The sequence below is a fragment of the Perognathus longimembris genome, chromosome 28 (genome assembly GCF_023159225.1).
Source record: "Perognathus longimembris pacificus isolate PPM17 chromosome 28, ASM2315922v1, whole genome shotgun sequence".
NCBI classification, from domain to species: Eukaryota; Metazoa; Chordata; class Mammalia; order Rodentia; family Heteromyidae; genus Perognathus; species Perognathus longimembris.
In genome coordinates this window covers 52,476,551-52,498,928 of record NC_063188.1, presented here as the reverse complement: position 1 = coordinate 52,498,928, position 22,378 = coordinate 52,476,551, and the positions used below count along the sequence as shown (strand labels likewise).

Genomic DNA, 22,378 nt, shown 5'->3' with positions numbered 1-22,378 from the left:
GAGAGAGGGAGTAAGTTCACTCTGGTTTTTCCTCTCTGTAGCAAAGATCTGTTTATGTTTGTATTGGTTTAGTAGCTGGCATAAAGTTATTGCCAACCACATATCAAATATTTATGAAACTAGCAAGGTACTGGTGGCTTATACTTATAATCCTGGTGACTGAAACTTGTATCCTAACTACTCAGGAGGTATAGACCTAGAGGATTGTGGCTCAAAGCCAATCTAGGCAGGAAAAGTCTGTGAGGTTTCCTCTCCAAATAACCAGCAAAATGCTAGACTGGAGCAATGACTCAGTGGTAAAGAACCAACGGTGAACAAAAAAGCTGAGCAAAAATGCTTAGGAAGGGTGAGAGGCCCTGAGTTCAAGCCCTAGTATCAACATAAGAAAATGTGTGATTTGAATTAATCTCAACATTTATTCAATTACTAAATTCTAGATGTTCTACTTCTGCTAGGACTCTCCTATTAGTCATCTGTATATCCCTTCAATCCCAAGTTAAAAATCTCACTAGCATTTCCAATGACAAAAGTCTTTTTTTTTTTGTAGTGAACTTCAACATTGGAAGTGGGCACTGTCCCTGAGCTCTTCAGCTCAAGGCGAGCACTCTACCACTTGAGCCACAGTGCCACTTCCGGTTTTCTGATCATTCTTTAGAGATAAAAGAGTCTCGGGGACTTTCCTCCCCAGGCTGGCTTTGAACCATGGTCCTCAGATCTCAGCCTCCTGAGTAGCTAGGATTACAGGCATGAACCTGTTACCTCCCTTGTTCCAGTGCAGCTATTCTTCAAAGCACAAATGTTCTCATGTCCTCAATAATCTTCAGTAGCTCCCATTTACAAAGAAAATTAAACCTTTAAACTTTATAATCTGTGCCTCGCCTGTATTTAACAGATTCCCTACATCTCACATCATATCCCATTCCTACATCAGATTTATAATCTAGCAATAGAATATAAGATCCCTCCTTTCTAAAGAAACTGTTTCTCTTATATTGTCCCCATATACATGACGCATGCTCCTTTCAACTCTGAAAAAATTACCACTCTATAATATCCTGATCAAATTCTATCTCCTCCACAAGGCCTCTTATCAATCCCACCTGTAATCTACCACCACCAGCATCCTCCCTTGCTATTATTGCTGACTGCTTTTTACAATACCTTTTTCTGTAATTCCTGTCTTGCCTGCCTGAATTTAAAGCTGAGGGCATAAGAGAAGATTCTATAGTATATTATTAGGCATTTCAAATTACAGCACAATGTGCAGCACTGCCTATAATTAATAAACACTTGATGAATTAAACCAATTCCTACGAAAAGAGTTCTAAATAGAAAAAAAATCTAACAAAATTAAATGTCAATAAAACAGCTCATTAGCCATTTGTAATAATAAAATTACTTGTTTCTTCTTGTCCCTCAAAGCGTCCCAAAATCAAACTCATATCTTATCCCTGAACCACTCTATCTGTGATTATAAGCATTCAGAATGAGAGCTTCAATATTTTTACATGAAATGATCAGAATTAGGAAGGCTAGAGGAAGGCTATGGCTATGACTACCTAAATCCCAAGGTTTTCATTATAAGTGACAGTAATTCTGAGTTTAGTGGGAAAAGAGAAAGAACTGCTATATCCTGGACATGTACTACATGCAAGATATTTTATTAAATGTACTAAAACCAGCAATGTATTTCATTTAGACAATTAATTTAGAAGACAGTTTTCTTCCTTTTACAGATGAAAAAAAAAACAACGATGCTGAGAGAGCTTAGACAACATGAACCAGGGCACACAGCTACTGTGACATAGAAGTGGGGTTGGAACATAGATGTATCTGGCTTCAAAGCTTATGTTCTTTCCTCTGTTACTACAAGTTCTAATAAGAATTAAAACTTAAAAATGTCTTCCACTAGTTGCTACCCTGGCTATATTTCTAATGTTTGAAGCTTTAATCTCAAGCTACTTTTATCAATATTTATCAAGCATTACTCTCAAAATTGATTTCCTTAAACAAAAGCAGTATTACTAATACAAAAGCAGCAGACCTTAAATATATTACGTGATGTGCAATATGAACCTACATTCCATAAAGAAGCAAGTAGTCCCTCACCAGAAAACAACATCTGAATCCACAAACTGTAATGTTCATGGTGCTAATTCATGAAAAGGTCATGTTACTCAGACAGTCTGTTCTTTATGACCTTTGTCCAGGAATGACCAATATCCCATCCCATCTCATGTAACACCTCTTCCCTGATCCTGACAGAATCCAGAAGAGCTAAAATTGTGGCTGCCTGAGGGGTGATGCCTTTTGAAGTTCCTATTCCCAGCAGACCTAATTGAGACAGTCCCTGCAAGAGCTCTTACAACGAACGCTTTTGCTTATCCTGATTTCCCAGCTTCCAAAAACTCTTTTCACAAGAGCCAGTAGAGTCCACGTTTCCCCTTTAGAGGTCCTTTCTCCACCTTTCAACTGAATCAAATTAGTTCTTGATTAAAACCTTGACATTTTACCACAAGACAAATTGTCAATGGTTTGGCTCTTTAATAGGATATTTTAGTATTAGGCACTGGTCTAAAAGTGTTTATTAAGGTGTCCTAAATAACCGATGTATATACTTGTGAATTATAATTCAAAGGCTACCAAAGACCATGACACACACCCAAGACAGGTAAACCATACTGAAAAGACCCCAAAATATATAATAACAGCTATAATCTCTAATCTTACCAGGATTCAACACAGAAATATAATTAAAAATTATTTGACATTAAAATTAATCACCTTTTACCTAAATTTTCTTTAAAGTTTTCAGTATATATACATATGTGTATATATATATGCATGTATTTGTGTGTGTCTGTGCATGTGAACAGGTATGTAAAATATATATTATGCAACGAAAGCACCTTAGTCTTAGAAAATGTCCCAGTTGATGGCTGTGAAGTTCATACCTCAAAGTCAGCATTTTCAAAGCCAACAGCAACCAATGTAAAATTAAAAATCAATATAAATTCCAGGAAAAAGACTGTTTCCTTCTTATCAAAGAAGACTCATTAAAAACAAAACCTCTTCGAAAAACTCAGTGTGTTGAAAATGTAACATCAAATTTTTACCTGGAATATTTTTAACTATGTCACTTGTAGGGTTAAATCTCACCAATCATAACTGTTTTGGATAAAGAAAGCAAAAATACTATCTTCACCACATTACCTTCACCTTTCGTTTTACTTCATAGGGATTAACAATTTCCACTGGAGTATTTTTCCAAATTGCTGAGGTCGAGAGACCCATTGTTAAATCTCTACATTACCTAAAACATACTGTAAACAATAAAAAACCATATGTGGTAATTACAATTTAAAACATACTACATTCAAAGTTAACAAAAATATTAAAATAGTAGGCATGCAAAAAGATCCCCACCCCCATCCCATCCTTCAATTAAAAGCATTTATCTATTTTTATCTTAAATGCTCAAGACTACAGGTCATTTGACTACACATATGAAACAAACTTCATTTCCCTTTCAATTGAGTTGCTAGAAAATGTTTGCAAGAAGTTACATTCCCACTATTTCAAGAAGAAAATAATTCTTTTCACATATTTTGTTTGAAACAGACAAAAGTATTAAAAAGTATTTTGGAATTGCTTAGTTTAGAAATAAAAGTATTTTCTATGAGGCTAAAGGGTTCAACTTCAAGGTACTTCTGAATTAATTTCCAGTGCATATCTTGTTCCATGTTATTCTACCTTGTAATCTAACCCCGGTTCAGATTTTAAAAATTAAAGAAAAAACCCAATAAGATAAACATATAGCAGTCCGGTGTATTTTTAAAATGGAGTATATATATACTTGAAAGTTGCACTGCTGAGCTGCGGAGGATTCCAAGTCTTACCTCAAAATATCTTAATGTGAATCAATTTGGCATTCATCAGCTATTTTAGGAGGTATATTGGTGGCCTCTACTGGAGGAGTACGCCGTTGATTAAGTGACTAGAAAAACATCCAACTTTCTATCACAATCGACACGGGTTTTTTGCGCTTAAATCCTCACTCCCTGCTTTTTAGAACAATGAAGTACCTGTGCACATGTAAATTCTCACCACACAGCTGAGCAGAGCCAAGCCAGTCGAGTTTCAGAAGAAGAGCGGGAAGAGAGAAGGATCGAAATACTTGGTGGAATCCCGCTCAGCCTTTCCAAAGATTCCTCTTTATAAGGCTGGGCGTGTTTTCCTCCACCCCAACGGGGCGGGGACAGTGATTGGGGAAAGGTGCTGGGCGGAGAAAAGGGCAGGAACAAACAAGAAACCAGAGGGGCGGTAGCTGATCATCACCTGAATGTAGACAAACCTGACTGCCGGTTCCTTCGGGACTTGGGGTGTTAACCTTAAGAACGTAACAAGTCACCAAGAAACGACAAAGCTGTTACCAAGAAACGCTCGCCCCTCTGCGTAAATAAATGTCCCCCGAGTTACTTGGTCACCTTGGTGTGTTTTTGTTGCATGGGGTGGTGGTTCTGGAATCGCCCAAGGTTCCACAGCGAGCTGTAGTCCGCAGCTGTGCCCCAAGTGTTCTCTGCCAGCAAATCCAAGCGCCGTACAGAAAGAGGGCCGCCCCAGAACCAAACTCAGCCCCCCGTGCGTCTCCCCCAGTCCCTCCACGGGTTGCAAAGAAACTTAGTCCCAACTACGACAGCACGACCCGAGAGCTAGGCGCTCAGGCGGCCAAGCCCCAGCGCGTTCTGCACTCTTTCCTCCCTCTACCTCACCACCTCCCGTTCCCCAGCGAAAGCACACTCGGGGCAGAGCGTGCTCCACTGCCTGGCACGCTCGGGGGGCTCACCCCAGCACCCCTCTCCCCAGTCCCACACCGTCCTCCGTCCCCCGGGATTAGGATGCTTAGGGAAAAAGGGGGTACGGGCTCCAGCCCGTCGTACCAACCCACTAACCTCGCCACTGCTCGCACCGCCGAACACTTCCATTTCTTGATCCCCGGGCTCCTCCGTTGGAGCAAACGATAGCATCGTCCCTTCAGGAGTACTGGAACAGGAGCTGCCAGCCGCCAGCACAGCCGCGCATCCTGTCTGTGGAACTCGTCTGTCGCTGCTGCTGCTGCTGCTGCCACCGCTGCCGCCGCCGCGACCCCCAGCCCGGCCGTCAGCGCCTTCCACTGCCCTCACCGCCGGCTCCCTCCGACGCTCGGAGCGGGGGGTCTGTTCCTCCCGCGGCTGCTCCCATAGAGAAGACAACTCTGTGCTTCCTTTCCGGGAGCAGCCACGCGCGGCTCTTTGCTCACCCCCGCCGCCGCAGCGACGGCCACTCAGCGGTGACTTCTCCCTCCCCCCTCCTCCCCAGCGCCCCGCCACTACCCCGCTTCCTCACGCCCCCCCCCCCGTTCCCCGCTCCCCATTCGGTCAATATGGCGGCAGCGGCGGCGTTACCTGTGCGGCGCCTGAAACCCCCCTCCCCTCCCCTAGGGCGGCAGCCCGGCGTCACCAGAACGTCAATGGAGATTCCCCAGCTTGGGGTGAATTGGGGGGGAGGGAAGAGGGGCGGGGTGGATGCGGGGGACCGCGTGCTGGGGTTGGGAAAGAAGGGGAGGGGGGTGCGCTGGGCGGGGGAGGCGGGTGAAGAGTAGTAAAAGCCAATGCTAGCGCCTCAGCAAACCTGCCCACTCCAAGGAGCATGCGCGTCGCTCCTCACACATGCTCAGCAGGCTTTCTCAAGACTACAGAGCAGCCTTACTAGCAGGAGGATTCCCAAAAATGATGAAGGAAATGCGGTACCCTTATGAGCGCTTGAGGAGCCAGTACTAGGGGATTGCTCCAAGAATATTTATCTTCACTCAGGGCTCACACACACACACACACAAAAAAAACCCATACAGGTGTCCTGTATGCTGAACCACACCCACTTCGATACTTACTAACTACTAGGGCAGAGGTTCTAATATGTTAGCCCTCTAGAATTTACAACCATTGAAATGAAATTAATCTTCTCAAAGCTTTGCTTGTCCCTCTCAAGATGCTGCAGATGATTGTACTTAGACTTCTGATGATATAATGGTTCTGGTGTACATACACACAAAAACACAGATGGAAGTGCATGCTACTGATTTGACTCATGGCAATAAAGGAAGAGTCTGTGATTGCTACCTTTACCCCCCACCATCCTTTCTGATAATAATGAATCTATATTGACAATAACTACAGTTTTTCTATCTCTCCAAATCCAACATTTTTGCTTTTCTTCTCTAAACTATGCACTATAATGGGAGCAGGCTGTATAACAGACATATTAAATTTCGGTCTTACAGGGAGGGTGCATGATCAAAATTTTCATCGAAACACTCTAAGAAAAATTCTTCTACTTTTGTCACATCCAAGGAACATAACAATTACAGCAGTGCCTAAAACAGCTCATAATCTTGGAGAAGTTATGCATTGAACTAACACCATTTTCTTCCCTATTCTACACCTACAGCAACTGAGTTTTGCTTGCAGAGACTATTGAACTATGCTCTCCATTTTTTTCACTATCTAGCTTTGAATGCTAAAGATGACAAAGCAGGCCACAGAGATTGGCAGTGAATTACCAAGCAAGAATCACTACTACCCTACCACTTATTCAGCTTAAAATCCAGAAAGAAAGGGAATTTTAGGAATATGGTCATGCAAAAGTAAAAGTTTTGAAAACTGTGGACAAATGGACCATATATGTAAATAAATTTATGTTTAGCTGATCTAACACTTCTTAAGGAAGAGCAATCCTTCAGAGCTTCTGATTCTTATTTGCCATTTCCTTACTCATATTTTTAGTTCTGGAATTCACTCTTCCACATCATCTGTTTTCTTTTTACTAAACCCCATCAGCAAAAACATATTGTTATTTACTGCAATTTGCTTGGTCGCTTACTAGCATTTGATGCAGTTCATGAGTCTCCTTTCTGTAAGTATTTTCTTCACTTGGTCTCGACATTTAAAATGTTCATTTTCCCCCTATATCATTGGCAATTTATTTTCAGTCTGTTTTACAATGTCACCCATCTTCTCAGTCACTGACTATTGGAACCTCAATATTAAGTCTGGAATTCTCTACTCCCCAAGGTTTCAAGTTTTTTTTCATATCACATACAGATCTGCAGTTTAAATGCCATATATGTGCTGAGAATTACAATATTACCTGCCATCACAAATGAAGGCAAAGCAACTGTCTATTCAACAATTCTACTTGAATATCTAACATGCCTTTCAAATTCAGCTTATTCAAAATGGAACCCTTGATTTGACCCCAATCAGTCTGTTCCTCTCATGGTTTCTCACCATCCTCCCAATTTGCTGCTCATATCTCATTGCAGAGTGTCATTCCATAACTATACTATCTAAAACAGCATTCAGATAACTCTCCAGCTGCACCCAACTTCTAATTCATGACAACAATGAACATGTGGTATATGTTTAATTATACCCTTCAAAACCTAGCACAATTTGTACACTGTAATTTCCAGAGCTCATTAGTTTTCTGAATGAATCTGTCCTTTACTGTTGTTGCATACATTTGATAAATATACCACATCACCTATAGTAAGACTTTTCCTTCTAATAAGTGTATATTACTTTGCTTTATATATAAAATTTAACCTAGGAGCTAGTGTGCGTATGTTCAGATGAATGGTTAGTATGCACAAATCTCTGGGATCGATAGTAAAAATTAATTTTAAGGTTCATTTCTTCAACATCATAACTATGTATGTATATATACATATATATGCATACATCTATAGTACATATATTATGTATTATATATATATATATATATATGTCCCATCTTTCCTTTTGTGTGTCTGCCAGTACTGACCCAGGGCCTCACACTCCCACTTGGGTTTTTGTGCTCAAGGCTACACCTCCACTCCAAGTTTTTGCTGCTTAACTGGAGATAAGGTTCACAAACTTCCCTTCCCATGCTGGCAGATCTCAGTTTTCTGAGTAGCTAGGTTTATAGGTGTGAGCCACTAGCAACCAGCAGATCATCCTATCTTTAAGATCAAAAACCCTTCCCAGATTCTATGGTTTCACTAAATTCCAGTTTCTTACAACTTTCAGTGCACTAACAAGCTTTTTTTTAACCTCAAATATTTTTAAATGTGTGCTCTATCACCATTCCCATTACCTTAAATCAACTCTTAGAATATTTCTGTAATTAGCGGTATCTCCTCATAACTGGTTTTTCTGACCATCAATTTTTTTCTGTCTCCTTCATAATAATCCATTCTCTTCACTGTCAGCTCAGTGATCAGAGTTCTTGAAATATTCTATATCATCTCCAGGAAAATATCCAAACTCCATAGCTGTGAATAAAATTTTTTACCTCTTGAGTCTATCCTTCCAGCTTTTTCTTTACTACGTATTATAGTAACTGTGAACATCTTAAACCTTCTCAGGTATCACTGTGTAATTTAGTCATAATATCAATCAACGATAACAACTACTATTTAGTAAGAGCCTACTATTATCCAGGTATAAACTTATAAGGACTTTATTTAGCCCTCATAATTATTTGTAAAACTTTGGTTTTTTAAATATTTTACAATGAACCAGAGCTTAGGAAAGGATCTGTGATTTTTTTTTTCTCCAAGATCTCAAACTATTACGTGGTAATTCTATAATTCAAACCAGTTCTCATTGATACCAAATTACTTCACCCAATGCTTTCTGAAGCTTCTCTTGTCTCCCCTTTCTCCCTCTTTCCTTCTACTCATCTTGTGCAGAAAGTTTAGTCACTTGTTGCTTTATAATCTCCATAACATATGTCCTATATCTTTATTTTTTCTTTAAACATTTCCTTACCAGGCCACTTTAGGCTTTTGTCTGTAGTGAATTTATTAAGTTCCTCATTCACAGCACATGTTGTTGATCAATAAATACATTCAAAGGACAAATAACACTTCTATATTTGAGACAGAAATTGTGTTGATGCTTTCAGCTTATACAAAAATAAATAAAACTAACTCTGTGGAACTTAATGCTTATTTGTTCAGCACTGGCTATGTCAAAAATGGGTTGTTTGATTTCAAATTACTACTAAGCAGGACCTGTCAAATTTTAACTACCTTAGAATGCACTCTAATGATTGATGAAAAATATATGAAATCTTGTTTAAATGTGAAAGCAAGTCTTAGTGAAGGCTTGAGCTTCTCAGTCTTCTTCAAAGCACACGTAACAGAGAGTGTTGTTTTCAGGAAATATTTAGCCTGAAATTATCTACAAGCCCATGACTCTGGATTTTCAATTGTATAGTATTGTAAATTACACAATGTTTGGCAATTTTTAGTGATTTTGGATTCGGATATACAACATATATTTTCTAAATAATGTATTATTTGTCACAAAAAGATGATGATTTGGGCTCCACCACTATTAGAAAATGTGTCCTGAGTATTTCCAGGATGAGGAAAAGGGTACACTTAAACATTCCCACTGACTGTTCTACCCTGGGACAAATGGCACACATTTGATGACCAGGGTCAGAGGTGAACATGGTGGTCACATAATTTAAGAGAAAAAAGTTAACTGACTCATCATGGCCCCACTAAAGGGGTGTGTAATATGAACTGAGGGCCTTTGATCAGCATATCACAGACCACCCACAGTTCAAATACTGTGGCTCTGATTTTGAAACTGTGACATATATAAAGTAATACATATTTAGGGTATAATTATAGACAGAGCAATATAAACTCAACATTCACTCTATTTCCCCAAAGATAATAATCCAAATAGTTGGAAAATGTTGAGTGAACACAGAACATAAAGGCACTATTAGAAACAAAAAGATATTTAGAATCCTGTATTAGAGATCTGGTGTTGCCAAAATGGAAATAAGATTCATGTATAGAAATATGAACTTTTAAGTATTTTTTTTTCTGGCCAGTCCTGGGCCTTGGACTCAGGGCCTGAGCACTGTCCCTGGCTTCTTTTTGCTCAAGACTAGCACTCTACCACTTGAGCCACAGCACCCCTTCTGGCCATTTTCTGTATATGTGGTGCTGGAGAATTGAACCCAGGGCCTCATGTATACAAGGCAAGCACTCTTGCCACTAGGCCATACTCCCAGGCAACTTTTAAGTATTGAAGTACTTACAAGCAATCATTATCTTTAGGAATTTTAGAGCAATTTCATTCTCTAAAAATGCTGACTAAAATTGGGACCCTACAACATAATTGCAGAAAGGCAACTAACTCATGCATACTTGCAAAATGCAAGCTTATTATTGCCTATATGTTGAAATAAATATATTTAAGAGATGATAAATATGATAATAATTCAACCATTTTCCTCTTTGCACAGAAATTAAAGTTTATATTATATGTATAACATGAAGTCTCTTAAGAATAGAGAGGAGGAAGTATAGTATCCTTTGTAGTCAAACTAAAAACTGTTATGAAAGGTACTTATATTTATTATTTCACACTATGTCTAAGTCTCTTTAAATCAGGTAAAAATATTTGGGTATCTTCTTATTTTCTGGAAAAAGTATAGGTTTTAACAGTGGGCTCGCAAAAATGTCAGAAGGATTCATCTACTAAACAGGAAATGAATTTCAAGGATGATATAAATAAATGTAATATCCATTCATAGGAGAAAAATAGATACATTGTATAAGTCAAAGCAATTACATCAGCTATGGAGATAATCTGACTGCAATATCCTTTACAACATTATTCACAATGTTGGGTCAGCCAATTTGACTGGTTATTTGATATCTCTTCCCTAACTCCTAGTTTTCAATTTGGGTCTCTTCCAGAAATTGAACTTTGTTGAGGAGAATTTCTTCTGAGATAAAGATATGTCAAGCTTTCCTTAGGGGAATGGGGGTAGCTACTGTGTTACTCTTCTCAAACTTCAAACATTTCCAATTCTGTGAAGTAAAAATTACACACATATACATTTATCAATTTGCCTAGATTCTTTTGCATACAGTTTTGTAAAACTATTATCACCTAAAATCACACATACAATTAGAATTCTCACCATGGAGGCCAAGTGTGATGGCATATATTTACAATCCCAGCACTGGGGAGGGGAAGGCAGATGGACCAGGAATTCTAGAGCAGCCTTGGGCACAGAATAAAACCTTGTACCAATTTTTTTCTTCATTGAAGTAATACCAAAATATTTCCTTGGACCCATTCTTACTTGCTCACTAGATTCCCCTGGAATTCAAGGTTTGTAAATAGAATTTACATTAAATTGGGCCAGATAATTTTAGATTCCAGTACAATCTTATTCAACATCTTACTCTAAGTTGTTGGTAAGAACACATCAGAATCATCATCAAAACAGGTTGCTTAGCCCATCCTTAGTGTTTCTAGTTTAAGAAATGGTTTTTGTACATGGGTAAGTTTATTGTGAAAAATTAAATAATATCATTGTTAATCCTTGAAAACACACAGCCAGTTGCATACAATTGTAATTTCAATACTAGTGAGGCTGAGTCATGAGGATGATGAATTAGAGGCCAGCATGAACTACACTGAAACTTCCAGAACTTCGTGGAATCAAAGCTTCAAAATGAATTTATTCATTAATTAAAGTATATTAAAACAAATATAAAATAAAAGTAAGAGTTTATGAAAAGAAAATTTACAAAATGATTTTCCTACAAAAATCATATTTCTTTTTTTGAATATTTTTATTATCTTTAAGTAGTTGTACCAAGGAGTTGCTATTCACTGAAGCAGTTACCAAGAAATGAGTACTTGCAAAAGGGGAGAATGAGGCCAAAAGGAGAGGAGTAGAACAACAAAGGGGGAAAAGAATAGAATTCAGGCAAGAATTCATTGTACATATCACAGAATTGAAACATATAAGGGAAGGGGTGGGCTAAAGTGGTTGGGTGAAGATACTGAAGTGATGACACAGATCAAGCCAAACTACTTTGTTAGATAACAGGAAAAAATTCAATAAGTAGCCTAAAATTGAGATAAGTAAATGAAGGGGTGAGATGGGAGGGTGGATAAGAATGTTGAAAGGGGTAGCATTGATCAAGGTTTAGGAAATTTGACTAAGAACTTGTCATTCTTCCTAGTATCCAGGTGTTGTTTTTTTATATTGCTTGCATGCAGATTGCTTTTTAAGAACTACCACTCTAAAGTATGAATAGTCAAAGCAAATGTTTTACAAATTATATTTATTCCAAAAATCTAGGTTATTTAATCATATATTAGCACTGTGAAAGAATTTACAAACAAAATCCTAAATAACATATATGTATACATACATATATATACATATATGAAGTAATTTCCCAAATAATTTTCAGTCTGGCTGAATGTGATGTTTCAACATCTGTAATTCTAGCTGTTTGAAGGACAGAGATTTGGAAGGTTGTGGTTCAAGACTAGACTTGGTTTTTTTTTAAGTTAGGGAGACTCTATCTCAACAAAAAATCTTAGAAGTAATGGGATATACTTGACATCCCAGTTACTAAGAACATATAACTAAAATAATCACTGTCCAGAACTAAAAAAAAGTGATACCTGACCTCAAAAATAATTGATATGCAAAAGGCAGAGGGTAAGAGTACAATTCAAGTGGCAGAGTACATAACTAGCAAGCACAAGTCCCTGAGCACAAATCCCAGTACTGCCAAAAATATGATTCAGACTGTATCAGATGAGAAGATTATACTTTTAACCTAATCTGTGGCATCATAGAAAAAACTCCAATCACAAGCAGGCGTATGTCAGGTTCCTTAGACAAAACAAATTTTAAAACTAAGTCCATCCAGATATGTTGGCATATGCCTGTAATCTCAGCATTTAGGAAGCTGAGGCAAGATGAACACAAGTCTCAGGCCAGCCAGACCTAGAAAGAGGCTCTGTATAAAATAAAATGTGACTTTTAAAAAGTACAATTGTCCATCAGTATCCATGGAGGATTAATACCAGGACCATGATCTACTTCAGATACTAAAATTCATGTATACTTGACTTCCTTAGATAAAATGGTGGTTATATATAGCCTCCTATATACTTTAAATAATCTCTAAAGTTTTTTACAATATCTGATACAATGTAAATGTTACATAAAAAATTAGAATGTTGCTTATAGGACAATAACAAATGAAAAATCTGTATATTTTTAGTACAGACACAATTTCTTCCCAAATGTGGTAGACTTTGGATGATTGAATACATAGATGAAAAATTATTTTAGTGATTCAGACTTCATTTGGCATGCATTTGTGTATGTGTGTGTGTGTGCGCGTGTGTGTGCATGCACATGCACACAATCCTGCTGAGAATTGACCCAGGGCCTCACCAATACTAAGAACGTGCACTACCACTGAGCTACAACACCAGCATCTAAATGATTTTTTGAGTTCACCTGATGTCTAGTTATAAGATGTGTTTCAAAGTTAATGTTATATATCATAATTTTACAATTCCTTAGCATTTTCCTGTAAAATGCATCTAATATAATTATAAAATTATTCAAAGCTAGCATTGCTTTTTATTGCTCTGCTATTTATGCTTTTGAGCCTGATCTAGTATACTTAAATGAAAATTTAATTAAGGCAAGATTAAAACTTACAGCTAATCAGAACTCCATCAATAGCATCTCTTGCCTCATTAATTTTAATCCATTTGATGAAAATAATTTAAATGAGGACCTTCTTAAATGAACAGTTAATATAATATCCTAGAAACCCTTTTTTGTTTATCATACAACAATGAAACAAGGATACTATATCACTAAAACTATAAATAACTTGAATTTAGAGATTTAGCAGACTTTTAAAAATTAAAATATTAGCATTGTATCGTAATAGAGCTAGAATAGACAAGTATGCCTATATAAAAGGAGGTATGACACTGAAAAAAATGTATGCTCTATCTGATTTATTTGGTCTGATTGATTTTTAGAAGATATCAACTATAGTTCTACTCTATTCTTGGTTATAGAAAGAAAGATCATTACTTCCTAGCAACAACAAAGAGATAATTCAGCAACAGAATCATAGTGTGTGTGTGTGTGTGTGTGTGTGTGTGTGTGTGTGTGTGTGTGTAATACATGGCAATTAACTCAAGACTTTATTCATACTAAACTCTGCAATGGAGCTCAATCTCTACTTTGCCTCTTATTTTGTAGTGCTTGGTACAGAACCCAGTGTCTTGTACATGCCAGGCCAGTGCTTTTCCACTGAATTCCATCTTATCCTATCATAAATTTTCCTGAGTCCATTGGAGTAATCAGGGCAAAAGGCAAACAAGTAGCTGAAAACTATAAGTAAAGCATGGCTGAGCAAGATGGCTTATGTCCATAATTTCAGCTACTCCACAAGTAAAAATCAAAAGAATCATGGTTTGATTTCATATCAAAAAGTTATTGAGATCCTAATTCTACAAATAAGCTAGGTATGATGGTATGTCCCTGCCATCTCAGCTAGTCAAGAAGTTGTAGGTATAAGATTGAGCCTTTCCCTTGGCAAAAATGTGAAATCTTCTCTCAAAAATGATTAAATAAAATGGGATAGGGGTGAGTCTCTAGTGGTAGACACCTGCCAAGCAAGTATGAGGTCTTGACTTCAAACACCAATAGGGTCAAAAAGAAATTTGAAAAGATCTAAAGTCAGCTATGTCAGTTCCAAAGTGAGACAATGCAAGCACTGTATTTAATAACAGTACCTAGGAGCAAGAGAAAATTTAAAAAGTACTTAAGTAATAAAGTTTAAATTCTTAATGCAGTTGTGAAATTACAAGGGTTTACAGAATTTGTTGCTGCCAAGACAGAGAAAGTTGGTTTCCATGCTCAGTCTATGCTCTACAAACTTGTATCTGCTGATCATGAGAAAGCTGTACAACAGAGTGAATTACTAGAGAAATCCTTCCTGAGCATTGCAGGCCTGAAAGAGGGGTAAGGAGAGCTGGGAGTAGAGAGGTACTGGTGGAGAAAGCTACTACTGCAGGAAGGACAAAAATTATCCACAAAGGCTTTTAGAATCAGAATAGAATAGGGGCTATACACCATTTCCCATCCCCCACTAATTCTAAAAAGTTAAAAGAAAATGTTTATTCCTAGGAAAGAGAAGAAAACTGTCCTAGTCCAAGCCAATTACAGACTTCTTACAAATGAGCAGGCGTAGCACACTGTCTTCCAGAGTGGCTTGCCAAAGCCTGACTGCCAAGGTGGGGGTTATCGCTGAGAGGACTCCACTTCTGATGACCAATTACATAAAGCCTAGGACTATGGTTAAACCAAGAGAACAAAGAAAGCTCCTTTCTCACCACTATACTAGTAAATGCCAAATACTAATCAACAGCAAATTAACTAAATACATATTATATTACAAAACTATAACCTACGAAATTTATAGAAAAAAAACATGGGAACGTATTTTTTTGAGTTAAAGTTACAAGTCTTACGGAAAGAATCCTTAATATGACATCAAAGGCATGATTGATTTAAAAATATAAATTAAACTCTAGCCATTTTTTAAAATGCCTTGTCATTTTGTGTCAAAAGATTGAAAAACACAAGGCAAGAATTTAGGACAATATTTACAAATCATATATCTAAAAAAAGGTCCTATATAAGGACAAAAATAATTCTGTAAACTTATTGGGAAGTGAACAACTTAATTAGAAAATAGAAAAGACGTGGCACCAAATAGAATATGTGTGCTAAAAAATCACCTGAAAAGCTGTACAACATTAATCTTATCAATTTTTTGGCAAAGATGTAGAGCAATAAAAATTTTGGTCATTGCTGGTAGGAATTCAAAATGGTACGGCTATTCCCCCAAAAGTTTGACAGTTTTTAGCATGTAAACACATACCTAGCATTTGGAGAAACATTATATTAGAGAATGAAAATCTAGGTTCCTGTCAAAACTTTTTATACAAATGTCTATATTTATTTTTAATAGCCAATATTTGGACAAGAATCAAATACCCTGCAATTTGTAGGTGAATAAACAAATTGTGGTACATCCATGCAGTGGAAAAGTACTTAGCAATAAGAAAAAATAAAGTATTGGTTAAATGCCACAATTTGAATGGATCTCTAGGGCATTTTGCTTGTTAAAAAAGAACTAGATTCAAAATATTACATATTACAAGATTCAACATATATGATATGGTTGAAGTGACAAAAATCTTAGAAAAGAAGATTAGTGGTGGCCAACACTCAGTGATTGGGAAATATGTGGTTAGTAAGGGTTACTCATTCATTTCTGTATATAAGTTCTATGTCCATATCGTGTTGATGGTTACTTTACAGTATAATAAAATTTCATTAAAATATTTACTGAACATCAAAACTGGTTAAAATATAAATATATACTTGAATTAATATTGGCTCATAGATTTCTTGGCTTTATAAAATGTTTGTGTAAGGTACTGTCATTGGGGAAATTTTAAAAAATGGGGAAAAAAGGACAAATTGGAAACACCTAGTAGGATATGAGTTCATAAAAGTCAGTAATTTTAAATAAACATAAATCATCTAAAGCATCAAAACAAGTAGCTAGTCTATATATAAAAGCAAGTCCAATTATATCCTTTCTATAAGAAATCACCTTAAAATAACTAGATTATTATACAAGTAGAAAAAAGGATATTCCATGAGAAAATGAATCAAAAGAAACTAGGAGTTACTGTATTATAATCAGACAAAATCAACTTCAAGAGAAACATTGATACCAGGAATAAAAAGAGGCACTACATAAAGGTAAAAAGGTCAATTCACCAAATATTTCAAGGGATCCCAATTGTGGATGTTCATAGCAACACAACCTCACAATACATGCAACAAAAATGATGGATTTGAAAGGAGAAATAAATTCACATTTATAATCGCCCAGATTCAGCATTATTTTCAAGGAAACTTCACTTCTCTCAGCAACTGACTGAACAAACAAGACAGAAAAGCAGTAAGGTTACAGAAGATCCAAGTAACTCTTTCAACCAATGTGAAATGATTGGCATTTATAGAATAGTCCAACTGACATCAGAATAATGTATGTTTTACAAGTATGCTTTGACTATCCACTCAACAGATCAAATTCTAGATCATAAACTAAATCTTAACTGATTAAAATATGCTAAATCATACAAAGTGTGTTGTCACACTAAGATGGATAAACTTTAAGCCAGTATCAAAAAGATATATGGAAAACACCAAAACTAAAAAATGAAAGAAATTCAGCATTAGATCTGAAGACTCAATGGTTAAAGATGTTAATTTTTCCCAATTTAGCTAATAGATTCATTGCAATTGTAATGAACATCCCAGTACAATTTCTATAGTAATTTGTAAGCTGGTTTTATAATTAAAAGAGAAAGGCAAAGTTCTTTAATACCAAAAAAAATCCCAATGTATTGAATTATTTACACTACCTAACTTTAAAATTTCTTGTCATACAGATAGTGTTTCATTTAGGGTCAATATAGACAAATAGATCAAAATACAAATTTCTAGAATAAGCCTATTCATATATAGTCAGTTGACTTTTTACCAAGTTGGAATGACAATCAATTGGAGTAAGAATAAACTTTTTAGAAATGGTTTGGTAAACTTTTGATATGCCTCTAGAAGAAAATGTACTTTGATCCATTCCTTGCAAACACAAAGAATAACAAAAAATGAATAGGAATGTAAAATCTATAAATGGTAAAAACTATTCTAGATTAAGAATGTTAAAAAAGAACTACTCAGGAGGCTAAGATAGGAGGACCTTGGTTTGAAGCCAGCCTTGGCAGAAAATTCCACAAAACTCTTATTTCTAATCAGCAAAATGCTGGAAGTGGAACTGTGGCTCATGTCATAGAAGAGCAGCCTTGAATGAAAAAGCTAAGGGACGTGTGCCTCAACCCAGAGTTCAAACCCAAGTAGTGGCCAAGAAAAATAAAAATATAAAAAAAGAAGAAAAGATTTTGACCTTGTGTTAGGCAAATGTTCTTTAGATTTGAAACTAAATGCATGATTCATAAAAGAAAAGAACATATTTATTTAAATTTTATAATATTGCCTCTTATAAAATGCTATTAGAAGAATAAAAAGACACACCCTACAAAAATATTTTCAGATCATATGTTTGGAAAAGAAATTGTACCTAGCATATATGAACAACTCTCAAAATCTAATAATAAGAAGAAACATGAAAACAAAACCAAGAAAACAAAACCCTGCAGCTTGGTAGGCATTCCACAAAAGAAGCGATTCAGATGAGGGAAAGGAATATGAAAAACTACTCATCACAATTAGAAATTGGGGAAATTCACTTCACAACCACAATAATGTATTTCGATGTACTTATTAGAATATCTAAAATACAACCAAGGAAACATTAACAATATCAAATGTTGTGGAGAATTTTGTTGTTGTTGTAGGCTTTTGTTTGTTTCTGTTTGTTTGCTTGTTTGTTTGTGATTTGGGGGACTGAACTCATTCCAGACCTTGCTTGGTAGCAGTCAACTGCTTGAACCACATCTCTAGTCCCTTTTGGAATTGGTTATTGTCACATAGGGACTTACTTAATAATGCCCTACTTTTGCTTTCTCTTGTCACTGGGGAAGACAGACTAGTGCCATCTCATGGAACCATTGAGTGAGATAGAGCCTCAGAATTCCTTGTGCCTGAGCTGGCCTTGAACCAGGATTCCCTGATCTTCACCACCCAATTAGCTGGATTACAGGCTTGAACCACAAAGCCTGGGAGGGGATCATGCCCCTTTGTTTTCTGTGTTCTAGGCTTGTCTCGCTCAACATTATTTGATCGAGTTCTGACCATTTCCCTGCGAATAACAATATTTCACCATTCCTAATCGCTATGTAGTATTCCATTGTGTATAAGTACCTTATTTTTTGGATCCATTCGTCTGTGGAGGGGCATCTGGGTCGTTTCCATATTTTGGCTAATGTGAATTGTGCCGCGATAAACATGGAAGTACAAATGTCTTTTTTTTTTTTTTTGCCAGTCCTGGGCCTTGGACTCAGGGCCTGAGCACTGTCCCTGGCTTCTTCCTGCTCAAGGCTAGCACTCTGCCGCTTGAGCCACAGCGCCGCTTCTGGCCGTTTTCTGTATATGTGGTGCTGGGGAATCGAACCTAGGGCCTCGTGTATCCGAGGCAGGCACTCTTGCCACTAGGCCATATCCCCAGCCCCATACAAATGTCTTTTTGATATCTTGGGGTTTGCTGTTTAGGATAGATGCCTAGGAGTGGTATGGCTGGGTCATAGGGTAAGTCTATATTGAGCTTTTTGAGAAACCTCCATACTGTTCTCCAAAGTGGTTGTACTAATTTGCACTCCCACCAACAATGGAGAAGGGTTCCTCTTTCCCCACACCCCCTCCAGCATTTGTTGTTGCCTGAGTTCAGAGTATAGGCCATTCTTACTGGGGTGAGGTGGTATCTCAGGGTTGTTTTTATTTGCATTTCCTTTACTACCAGGGATGGTGAGCATTTCCTCATGTGTTTCTTTGCCATTTTTATCTCTTCTCTTGAGAAGTCTTTCTTTAGCTCCTTTGCCCATTTCCTAATTGGTTTACCGGGCTTGGAGGGGCTTAGTTTTTTGAGTTCACTGTAGATGACAGATATCAGGCCTTGGGCTGTTGCTGTGCTGGTAAATATCCTTTCCCATATCGTTGGCTGTCTTTCTATTTTGGTGGCTATGTCCTTAGCTGTGCAGAAACTTTTAAATTTGTAGTAGTCCCATTTGTCGAGTCTTTCCCCTATTTGTTGTGCCTCTGGGACTCTATTCAGGAAGTTCCTTCCTGTGCCTATAAGTTCTAGCGTCTTTCCTACTCTGTCCTTCAGTAGTTTCAAGGATTCAGGTCTGATATTGAGGTCCTTGATCCATTTTGAGTTGATCTTGGTGCATGGTGATAGGCTTGGGTCTACTTTGAGTTTTCTGCATATGGCTGCCCAGTTCTCCCAGCACCAGTAGTTGAAGAGGCTATGTTTATTCCATTGCATGTCTTTAGCTCCTTTGTCGAATTCTGTTGGACTTTGGCTATTGTAGTTTCTTTCTGTTTCTGTCTGTGTGTCTTGTACGATCTCTGTTGGGTGGGGCTCCCCTATTAGAATTCGCTGTAGGGCTGGCTTTTTTTTCACATACTCCTTTAGCTCCTCTTTGGTGTGGAAAGATCTGGTTTGCCCTTCGAATGTGAACTCCAACTTCGCTGGATATTTGATCCGAGGTTGCATATTGTTAGCCTGAAGTACTTGGATGATGTTCTTCCACTCACTTCGTGCATGGTAAGTTTGTGTGGATAGGTCAGCTGTTATTTGAATCCTCTAACCATTGTTGAAAATTTCTTTCTTCGCTTTGGCTGAATTCAGAATTTGCTCTTTAATCTTGAGATCTGAAGTCTTGAATATTATGTGCCTTGGGGTAGCTTTTCTTGGGTCTGGCCTGCCAGGTGTCCTATAGGCTTCGTTTTCCTGGATGGGGTCTCTTGTGAGATTGGGGAAGTTTTCTGCAATAACTTTATTGAGAACATGTTTAAGCCCTTTGCTCTGGTATTTGGCTCCTTCTTCTATTCCAATTATGCACAGATTATATCTCTTGTCTTTGTCCATTAGTTCCTGGATTAGTCTGCCCTGAAGCTTCACCGTTTCTTGGAGTATGGTTATTTTCTGGTTGTTGTTGGCTGTTTCATTGTCCAGGCGAGAGATTCTGGATTCCATATGGTCAACACTTTGTATTGTGGATTCAATTGCGGAATTTATGGATGTCAGAGAGCTATTTATGGTTGTCAGATCAGCTCTGGTCATGGAAACTTCTTCCTTTAAAGAGTTGTATTTTAAATCTATTTTTCATGCATTTCAATTCTCAGGATGTTAAGGTCTTCTTTAAAGGAGGCTTACATTGTATACATTTTTGCTTCCATTTCTTTCTTGGTTTCCTGGGTGTCTTTCAAGATTTCCGCTCTAAACTCCTGGAATTGTTTTCTGATTTCATTTCTGATGCTTTCAATCATTCCTGTTAACATGGCCTCATTTGCTTTTTTATTCTCCGTCTCCTCTTCAGTCCTGCTTTTTGGAGCTATGAGTTGGCTTGCTCTTTGATGAACTGTTATTTTTCTTTGTGATTTACGCATCTGGAGATCTGTGGATAGCTTCTCAGGTTTGTTTTATAGCTCTCCCCTCCCTCCTGTTTAGGCGTGTCTACCAGAGCAGGTGCTGCCTCTGTGGCCCTGCACACCTGTGCAGGGTACGCCTACCAGAGCGGGCGCTGTCGCCGGGGGCCCCGCCCACCTGTGTGCTGTGCGCCAGCTAGAACAGGCGCTGGCGCTGTGGCCTGTCTACTTTAGCAGGGTACGTCTCCCAGAGCAAGCCCCGGGTTGTTGGGTTGTGTTTGTGCCCTCCCGGGAGTCCGTTGTGGGGGGGCGGTATGTGTGGGGCCCAGTGGGATCCACTGTCCAGGTGCGGGTTAGTGCCCTCAGACCTCGCCTCTGCTGGGAGGGGGGGGGGCCGTGATCAGGCCCAGGTGTCCCTGCTGTGCTGGTATTGCCCACCAGCGCCTGTGATTTTAGTTTTAAGAGTCCGCGAGGTCCAGGTGCCTCGGGTGGAGCTTGCACTGCCGGCCATCCCCCGGCCCCTGTTGGGAAGGGGGCAGGGCCGATTCGGCCAGTTCAGGATCCTGTGTAGCCTTGGGGCTGCTCCGCCCTTCCCCTGCTAAACTGACTTCCCAGCGCCTGATGGGAGCTTCCCGCCTGATTTGGGGGTTCTTTGTTCTCTCGAGGTGGGTAGGGGGAGGGAGGGAGATCTAGCTTCTTTGTAGGGTTTGGGTCTCTGATAGTTGTTCTCCCGTTGGGTGAGGGGGTAATGGGGGACTCACTGATCCTGGATTGTGTGTGTGTCCCGCGCAGCCGTTGGTCCTTCAGGGGGTGGCGAAGTGTCGTGGTGGCGTCCCCGGCTGCCCCCTTCTCCCTCGCTGGGTTCCCCAGCCGCCGTCCGTCCGAACCTGGTGTGGACCCGAACTTCTCGTCGCTGCCGTCGTATGTCTTGGTGCACACCCTCCCTAGTGACCCTGGGGTCCCGCTGTCTGGATTCTGCACTCCCGGAAGCCTGTCTGCCGATCACCGGGTTCCCCTTTCCCAGCTTGGCCCTCTTCGGGCCAGGGTCAGCTGGTGGGGGGAGGTGCCCCGGAGATTCTCCGGCTCCATGTAGGTTTTCGGCTCTTCTTTTTTACTCCTTTGTGTTTTCCTGCGTATCTCCACTGCTTCTGGCTGCTGGTTTTGCTGGGTTCTTGATGGGGTGTTGGGTGTTGGAGTTCCCAGCTCGCTATTCAGTTGGAGTGAGTCAGGGTACCTCCCTACTGTGGCCGCTCCATCTTTTCCTCTCTATATCCCATCTTTTTAAGAA

General features: G+C 38.7%; 1 protein-coding gene across 7 annotated transcripts in view; it reads right to left on the bottom strand.

Annotated features, from left to right (window-relative positions):
• The window catches only part of Rps6ka6 (ribosomal protein S6 kinase A6), a 192,338-nt gene that overhangs the window by 98,840 nt on the left and 71,120 nt on the right, over nucleotides 1-22,378 (bottom strand). For 2 of the 7 annotated variants that reach the window (XM_048336027.1, XM_048336029.1), the window contains exon 1: nucleotides 4,953-5,323. The exons of 3 other annotated variants lie outside the window; for them this stretch is intronic. In XM_048336027.1, the coding sequence (XP_048191984.1) occupies nucleotides 4,953-5,027 (75 nt within the window). In that variant the 5' untranslated portion in view covers nucleotides 5,028-5,323. 2 more of the 7 variants (XM_048336030.1, XM_048336026.1) reach the window with 2 other exon arrangements.